We start from the raw sequence: 9,121 nt of genomic DNA, 5'->3' as shown, positions 1-9,121 counted from the left end.
CCTTGTAAAATACTGAATCCTCCACTTTACAGTTTCATGTTTCTGCTACCAAAGGGAAACAAGGTTTGGGTAACTATAATAAAGTAAATTTTTAAAAAAAAATGTGATGAGTCAATTTCAGGTCTTCTCAATCTTGCCATTCCTAAAGATCTGTTTTTTTTTTCAATTTAAGAAAAAGTTGTTCATTGTAGCATTTTCATTTTTCAGACACAGTATGTTATTGCAAACATTTGTGGCAACATGGCCTGTACAGTAAATTCCAGGGCGAAAATAAAATGGACACAGCTGTCGAACTCTTTTCATTTAATGCATCCTCCTATAGTCTCAATACAAAGTCTCACCCAAGTCGCAAAAACAATTAGAAAAAAATTACATTTGTTTTCGGATAAGACTGTTAAAGCGAGGTCCTGACTCTCAGTGCTCATTAAAGATTCCCCGGCGTTTCTCGATAAGAGTAGGGGAGCTATCCCTGTGTGTGGGCCAAATTTCCCGCCTTGGCCTTTACCGTGGCCTTCAAATTGCCCCCCATGTATGATTGGCTTGCACATGCCCTGCGATGGACTGGCGTCCTGTCCAGGGTGTACCCTGCCTTGCGCTCATTGCTGGCCGGGCAGGCTCTGGCTTCCTGCGACAACGTATGATATAAAGCAGTTTGGCAAATGACATGACATAAATTTCAATTTAAATGTGAATCAGATGTGGTAGTGATTTCAGCACGTCTTAATGAAATTAAGGCTGTTTATCGAGATTAGTATAGAATAGATGCGTTCTTTATAGAGTACCTACTTTGTACTCTAAGACATATAGATTCCATTGCTGTGAATTTGTTAACCCACCAAAAAGAAAAACACAAATTGACTGCAGGGTGTTTCTCATCACGTCACAGAAAGAGTTCAGTAGTATTTCACTTTTGGGAGGACGCACATCATTTCAAAGAGGAGGTTAGCAGCCGTCAAAGCAGTATTACCTATGGGATGAAAAAAGCAAAGATTTATGGTTAGTCTGCTTGGAGATGATACCCATGGCCAGAGCCATCTGTCATTTTAAGCCTTGAAATTGGAGCAGAAGCTTTAATCATTCTTGTAGACATTTTTCTCTATTCCAGCACTCTTCCAATACAGAATACAAGCTGGGAGCCACAGTTGGTGGACTGTGTAACTGTGTAAATCCTGATAATATCAAAGATGAATATATGCAGTATCATCACTTTCAATAACTGCTCATCCAGTTCTGGGTCATGGTGGCCTGGAGCCTATCCTGGGAAGTACTGGGTACAAGGTGGGATAGACCCTGGATGGTGTAATTAAAAATGAAAGTTAGGATGATGTGAATTCCATTAACAGCATTGGCACCTGTATACTATTAGTAGTAGTAGTATTTAACTATTACCTTCAGTATGATGGGGTGGGAGAGCCATAATCATTAAAAAAACTGATTCACTGATCTATTTGACTTATTAAAAGAAGAGTAGTAGTAGAGTAGTTCATTGCCATATGTACACGTACATTGGACTTCTTAATCGCGCTGATCTCTCGGGACACACACAGTACAACAGTCCACACAATGTGGACGACAGGAACAATCAACATGTGGTGGAAAAACAAATAAATATGTAGTAGGGAGACCAAAAGGAAGAAAAAAAAGTTCATTGTCCACTATTCAGATCTTTCTGACTTCCTCTCGGCCGCGAGAGCCGTGCTGAGTGACGCCCCGTACCTGTGGTGTCGTAGGGAGGCGACACTTCCACCAGGTCGCAGCCCACCAGTCTCAGTCCTCTGCAGCCGCGGATTATCTCCAGGGCCTGCCGGCGACATCCACAAGGCCTGTGACTCCCCTCCTGCTGCCCGGGGGGGGCTGTCACACAAAAAAGCTAAACCCGGAAACCCGAAGAGCCGACCGCAGTCAACTGGATACAGCAGACCCTGAGAAACATGACCTCCCGCTCGCGTTGGAACGTTTCCAGAGGCCGGATGAAAATGGAACTGCAGTGCGATGGCTGCAGTCTACCCCTTTCACAAAGTCCTAGAAGCGTGTTTAATCGGCGAGGCGAGGTCATGTTGTTTTTGTCTCCCTAGCCAATAACCAACCGGGGGGAGAGTCCGAGAGCTGAGAGCAGAACGACATCCAGGAGATCTGATACTGTAGCTCTCCAGGTTGCAAAGCTGCAGGCGCCGGAGGTAGTGGCTTTCACAGCTGAACTGAACCGCCCGTCTGCCTTTACAAGCACAGGAACAGCGGCAATAATAATCGCTAAGATGCTACCTATTGAATTCAGAAAAATGCCCATGATACAAAAGCATACCGCTGATCGGGCAAGAGCGAGCAGAGAAAATCAGGACAACGGTGAGAAATAACAGAAGCGGCCTGCCTACCTGGATGGGGGTGAGCCCAGCAATCTCGGGGGTCCCAGTCCCCGGGGCGAAGGCCGGATCTAGAGCATCAATGTCAAAGCTGAGGTAGACGGGCCCTCCTCCCACCTGCTGTCTGATGTCTGCCATGAGGGGCGTCAGGGACTTGGACCAGCACTCCTCAGCCGGTACCACCCGGAACCCCTGCTGGGTCACACGCAAACCAAGCGGCACGGGATTCAGGACTTGCCTGTGCCTGGAAACCCTCTATCTGCACCCTGGCGTGCAGGAAAACCAGGTAGCAACACCAGATTGTGAAATAGGAAATATTACATAAATTAGGCTACTAACGTATTGCATCTCGTCGCCTATTACACTTGATTTCAACAAATCGGATGGCACACTAGTTAATATTGTGGCCTTGCAGCGCTGGGGTTGTCTGGATGTAGTGGGATGTTTTCGAACCAGGTTTCATGTACTGTACAGGATGGTGAGCTCTGATGGGCTGAACCACCTGCAAGCTTCTATCCCAGAGCCAAAAGAGTCCTAAACTCCACCTCTTAAATCTTGCCCCCTCTTACACCCTCTGTTTTGCACTGAACTCAGAATATTCCCGCTGCTGAATTTCACTGCCATCTAAAAATGGTTAAAATGAGAGCTGCTACCCTGTTCCTGTCTCCAAGAATTGTGATGTCATTTGTTATGTCCATCTGTCACGTGAGTAAAACACACAAGTAAGCATTTCATTGCACTCAAGTGGGACAGGATGAGTGCCATTGAGTCGGTGTCGACTCCTGGCAACCCTGTGGATAATTCCCGTCACTATCCATATAGTTTTCATGACAAGATACAGAAGTAGATTGCCAGACCTTTCTTCCGCGCAGATAGTGCGAGTGTTGTTGCCGTTGTTACGGAAACGTGATCCTCAGCCGCCAACACCACCCTATACTGCTGCTGCCCAGTATGGGTTATTAGAGAACCTCGCGCCCGACGTGGGACACGAACCCACTACCCTGAGATTATGAGTCTCATGCTCTGCCAACAGAGCTCATCGGGGCTCACTGCACTCAAGTATATATGGCAATAAGTAGTTCAGGTGGTTAGCTGCGTTAGCATGTGTAGGCTGCAAAGGAACAAGTTAAGGTGAAAAAATTAGAAGATGAAAATGCTGAAAAAAAGAAGAAAGAAAACTTCTTCAGGTGTGAGGCTCCACAGCCGAAACGTTGAGTTTTCTTTCTTCTTTTTTTCAGCATGGAATAAACCTATTACCTGTTCCTATATGACAGTAAACTTGAACTTGCTCTTAATTTCTGTTACGGTCACATGTCAGGTCTCAACGGCCACCTGTTCTCGGTTCCACCTGTAAGCGTCCGCCGAGTAGGCCGAGCCCCGCAGTCCGATCTGAGCCACCCTGCCGCAGTCCAGCAGCCCCTCTTCCACGCAGCGCCGGAAGGGAGTCCCGTGGCCAATCTTCTCGCCCAGGACCACGTCGCTGGTGTCGGCGTGGGCGTCCACGTGGATCAGGCCCACTGGCCCGTGCCTGGCCGACACGGGAGCAGAACACGGCCCGTCACACCGCTGCGTCACTCACCTCTCCAGCCAGGCTGGTCATTTTAATGAACAACTTCAATTCCACCTTTTTTACATTCCAGGGCCACAAATCTTCCGGTTGAGCGTATCGGCTTTTTAGCGCTACTAGTCCCAAGATGCACAAAACCTGTAAATAATTCTGCCAGCAAAGAAGTACATAGAAAGCTACCACTCCAGTGCTAAAATCCGTTGCCTATCAAAACGTTAGGATATTTGCTTTGTGTTTGTAGTTTAAAGGAACTCAGATGAAGGAGTTCAAATATAGAATTTCATTAATTCACAACCCCAGTATCAGGACTGAACTGGTAAAGCCACTTCTCTCCAGTATCTGATGTCTTTGCACCGCAAATCTGATGGGTGTATGGACCATGCACCAGAATGACAATTTCACACTTTTCCTAAATGGAATCAAGGTAGAATTACCGAGCCTTTTTAATGAACCTGAAGTTGAACTTGTTCACCTGTATTTGCCATCTTTAAGTCTATATATTAGCAGTTTATTCTTGCTTTAACAAAAGTACATCCAAAACTAGCTTGGTGCTCTACCTTAAAAAGCCTTATTAGATGTTTTGTGTACTAGTATTTTCTGATATATAAGAAATGCAAACTCCGTGTTCAGTTACATACAGTTTCTGTCTTTACCAGTTAAAATATCGTGATAGCACTTGCAGCAGTGTTTGACTGAAAATGCATTTTCAGCAGAACTAAGAGGAAATAGCACTTAAGAGGCCTTTACTTTTTTCAATTCATTGCATTCAATTATTTCCTTCTAAAAATGCAGCTTAACGTTTTTGGTTCTTTTTCAGTACTGAAAGGTATGCTCACTAAAGAGTGCAGCAACATAAACGTATATGCTAACAAGCACCAGGAATAAATTAGGTCAAATGCTGGTACAGCAGGTGCAATGCACCCATGGCAAGTATTGTTCGTCTTAGTGAGATAGGAAGGAGTTGTGATGTTTTATATTCCAGTGTAATTCTGTGCATTTTATTGTTCATACTTTCTAATGGAAGATTGAAAAGTAACAACTTTCGATGAACCACAGATGTGATTTAATTCATCCTGCATTCAGTGGCAAATGGCTCCTCGCCATGCATCGGCACTGAGTCACAGCATGTTAGTCTGAAATTCAAACTTACTTTTCAGCAACGGCTTGAAGGATTGGGTAGGATATGGTGTGATCGCCGCCTGAAAGAAGCAAACAAGGATCTTGTGTTGGTGGCTGAAGTATGTGCAAGAGGAAAAAACTGGAAATCCGTTCCTAAGAAGGCATTCTCTGCATTAAGAAGGCCTGAGCAGGATGGAGTTGTGGTTCACAGGACCACCTTTCAAGCAGGTGGTCCATGTGCGATTCCCAGCCAGTGCTTGACTGGAAATCATCACTCTGGGGGCACTCTGGGCAATGCGCTCCAGGGACAGTGGCACATGGGGAGCTCGACAGGACTGTTCTCCTGCCCGATGGTAACTCAGGTGAGCTCAGGGGAACAGAAACCTCCTGTGGGACAGAATGGCTCAAACTTGCTTGATCTTAAGCAGGAATACAGACAGTGAAACCTCACTATCCTTCTGAGTTTTGGACATGTGTTGGCAGAAAAGGTACTGCAGGGATAAATGTTAAATACTGAAGGGTCAAGGGTCTCCTCTCATTGGTAACCTGTCTTTAGAAATTAGTTTCCATTGTATCATAGCCAGTAAAAGTTCTCCAAGCACATGACATATATTCATGTACATCATTCTAATGCACATTTTACTTTTACACGGGATGATGATGGTAATAGTAATACTTTTATTTTATATAGCATCTTTATAAGTGGCTTCTCAAAGTGCTTTACAGTAAGAAAGAAAAGCATACAGTGAGAGGCGACAGCGGTATTACACAATTACAACGAAGGACTGGAATGGAGTCAGAAAGCGAAAGGGCGCACAGAATCAGTTAAATAAAGGCCCTTCATAAGAAGTTTCTGAGTCCTGCTCAGTGTTCAGGGAAGGTGACCACTGATATTCTAAGTGATAAAATTCAAGAAATCTGTAGCACAGCAAGAGATGGACCTGTCACCCACAGAAGGTACTGTAGATAGGCTACATTCTATATATATGAAACAATGTTTTCTACAACCAATCTAAATTACTGTGCTATAAAATCTCCCTAAGGGATTAATAAAGTCTTATCTATCTATCTCTAAAATGTTGGGTAAAGAGCCTTTTAGTTAATAATTGCTGGGTACATTGAGCCACACTTTTTAGACTGCAGAAGCTTTTAAACCAAGTTAAAGATTTAACTTTTTGTTTAAGATTAGCTTGCTCAAACAGAAAAGGGGAGTAAAGGTTTTTATAGACTATCAGCCTATCAATGTGCTGAGGGATTAGTTGCTCTGTCATGTAATAGAATGCACTTACCACCCGACAGAGAACCACAGCCTTTGACGTTTTTTTTATCATAATAAATTCAGTCAAGAAAAACTGGTAGCCATTGTTTTTCTCCCCTCGGCTTCCTGGGCGTTTTTGTTGCTGGCACAACAACTCTTCGATTCTGGGTACGATTTCTGACTAGGAAATCAAACTGCACACCTTCTGTTTTGTGCGAGTGAAGCACTGTGCAACAACAAGACTGTACTGAGGCAGTAAACTGGACTGAAACGGAAGCCAGAGGCACTCTTAAGTCTAGCCAAAACTCCCCCATGGAGGAGCAAGCAAGGGCCGGGCACAATCTCTCACCCAGCGTCAGCGGAACACAGCCTGCAGCCATGATCTCCCTGTAGGCCTCTCGAATCCTCTTGCAGGTGTCTTTCAGGTCGTACACGTTGACGTTGACATCGCCAATGTCTGCCACCACCAGCGACTCGTAGGGGGCTGCCCTTGTGCCCCCACAGTATTGCCTCAACAGGGCCGACTCCGCCCTGATCTGGCGTGGTCCAAACCTGGGTGGAAGAGGGCACAGAAAGTTCTGGCGTAGGCTTTTCAATGAAACCGAGTCAGACCACGTGTTCTGTAGGAGTGCAGGTCAAGCCCGGCTGCTTGTGTGTTGCTGGTATAAAGGGTAGGCTGGGCCATTAGCTGACCGTGTCCTCGATTTCCTCACAGCTAGCCCAACTCTGCCAGGGCTTCCTCAGCCAGCCACCCAACAAGGAGTCCTGTGACGTGCTAGGTGCCAGTGAGCTTGCCAGTGAGCGGAGTTGAGGCACTCCAGCAAACTCCACTGGAGTCAGCTTGGCTCTGACGAGTGGGGCTGCAGCAGTAAGAGCAGTTCATTTGCGGTTCCAACTGGGTGGACGCCAGTACACCGCAGGGTACCTACAAACACACACCTATCTTTTCCCAGAAGCCAGTTAACCTACCAATATGTTTTTGAGCTGCGGGAGGAAACTGGAGGAACAAGGAGAACACACACACTCCACACAGACAGCAGCCCAGAGCTGGAACTGAACTCGGGGCCCCAGGGCTGCGAGGCAGCAATGCTGACCATTATACTACCGCCTCATGGTGACCAACGTTTTATATAACATTCAAACTAGTCTTACTAGAGCTTTGTCCAATCTTAACACATCACCCCTTCATTTAAATTCCACACTTTACTGAAAACAAAATGTAGATCAATCTATATAAATACAAAAGAGTGGTGATATTGTTATAACACAGTTACCTGTGGTACTCCACTAATTGTAACCCAATTGAACTGCTCAATCCAAGTACTTGCATTACCCTGGATGCCCGACTTTGCTAAAATATTTTTTTTTAATATACTGGATTATCTGAAGCCACTCTGAATCTACAAAGATACTGAGAAACCTTATTTTAAATGAAGAGATTTGTTGCAAAAGAATTACCCCAAAATATTTGTGAGGATATAAGCAACAATTCACTCAAAGCAAAACATTATTCCTTTCCTCCACCCATTCCAATTTAAAAACCTATCCTCTGTGAGAACTATGTTCAATTCACTTACTGTATCCTCACAGCTGACAAGTGTTTTTTAAATTGTTTTCCGAGAGCCTTGGATTAAACAAAGACGTCATTATTCTCTTTGCAATGCAACGGCTCCATAAGCACTGATACTGTACATACTGTATCGTGTCCATTAAAACCTCCTACCCTGCTGTATTTAAACTGTTATTGTTGGAAAACGAATATAAAGAAAGCTGGACAAGTTTGCGCTCAAGCAAAAGGCTCCAACTCGTCCGGCCCGCTTTCGTTCTTTGAAAAATAAAAACACCAATTAAAAAAAAGGTTTCTGAGTAGAGTATTGTTATACTAAGCGTTAACTGATACAAAGTTATAACTCTCCTAATTTTGGCTAATGGTTGACACGCTCCGTTGTCCTCCTGTGCCCTATCCCAGAGTAGAGACGACACCGGAGTTTTGACGCGTGTGTCCGCTCCGACCGTCCTCACCTGGCTCCGGGACGATTCGAGGTGCCCGTATCGATAGGGACGCCAATGAAAGCGGCATCCAGCCCTTCTGCGGACTGCTGGAAAGGTAATTTACACATGGTGGCAATGCCGGACGGTCTGGCAACGAATTCCGCGCTCGGAGGAACATTGTAGCGACTCCCGGACAGCCTTCTGGACGGCACCTGGACAGCGCTCCGAGGAAGGGGCGCTTCGTCACAGCCCGGGGCTACATGTCTGCTGGCTGTCAAACCAGCAGAGAAGTCACGGGTTCCCAAAGCACAACTACTGCGTGTGGAAAGTAATGTTCCGAAATTCTTCCTGGCGCTCGCACGGTTTAGAAGTTTAACAAACGAGAACATTTTGCAAGCTTGCAGGTGCGGGTCTGAAAGTTGTGGACCCCTCAAAATCGTGCTGCTGCACAATTGAAAATGAGTAGAACTTATACTATAAGGGCTCCCTTTGGCCAGTGAAGTCTTACCCATAGACTTGTGGGAAATGTATTTCTCGATGTACACAGCAGAGGTTCTTGTTTTGCACTGTAGTATCTTAATCTTCCCTTCTGTTGTATCGTTAATTACTAACGCAACCTGGAACGTTTTAAACATACATGTGAACACCACTTATTTTCGTAGAAAAGTCTACAACAAACAGACCTTCTTATATACAATTATTTCTAGATGCGTTTGTAGAAAATGTAAACGATCTAACGTTACAAACGATTGTAGAATAGTAAAATAGTCTTATCTCACAGACCACACCAAAGGAAATTAAAAAAAAAATGATTCTGTAACTATC

The 9,121-nt window shown here is 44.9% G+C and overlaps 1 protein-coding gene across 1 annotated transcript; it reads right to left on the bottom strand.

The window, feature by feature from the left end:
• Positions 1-288: 288 nt before the first annotated feature.
• On the bottom strand, positions 289-8,851 carry agmat (agmatinase (putative)). Its single transcript, XM_015336834.2, has 7 exons — positions 8,327-8,851; positions 6,654-6,856; positions 5,078-5,126; positions 3,693-3,888; positions 2,373-2,552; positions 1,717-1,801; positions 289-967 (listed from the first exon to the last, which is right to left on the bottom strand). The coding sequence occupies exons 1-7, from the start codon at positions 8,806-8,808 to the stop codon at positions 894-896; spliced, it is 1,269 nt and encodes a 422-aa protein (XP_015192320.2). The 5' UTR covers positions 8,809-8,851; the 3' UTR covers positions 289-893.
• Positions 8,852-9,121: the final 270 nt, after the last annotated feature.

Source organism: Lepisosteus oculatus, chromosome 25 (assembly GCF_040954835.1).
Source record: "Lepisosteus oculatus isolate fLepOcu1 chromosome 25, fLepOcu1.hap2, whole genome shotgun sequence".
Lineage (NCBI taxonomy): Eukaryota > Metazoa > Chordata > Actinopteri > Semionotiformes > Lepisosteidae > Lepisosteus > Lepisosteus oculatus.
Note: the sequence above shows the minus strand (reverse complement) of the source record. Positions and strands in the feature narration are given on the sequence as shown.

Bases quoted from the DNA above. Each gene is read 5' to 3' on its own strand.
- agmat (XM_015336834.2), bottom strand. From the start codon at position 8,808: ATGGGTAAGACTTCACTGGCCAAAGGGAGCCCTTATAGTATAAGTTCT. The intron at 6,857-8,326 runs GTGAGGACGGTC...TCTTCCACCCAG, and splicing joins TCGAATCGTCCCGGAGCCAG to GTTTGGACCACGCCAGATCA. The intron at 1,802-2,372 runs GTAGGCAGGCCG...TGTCGCCGGCAG, and splicing joins CTGGGCTCACCCCCATCCAG to GCCCTGGAGATAATCCGCGG.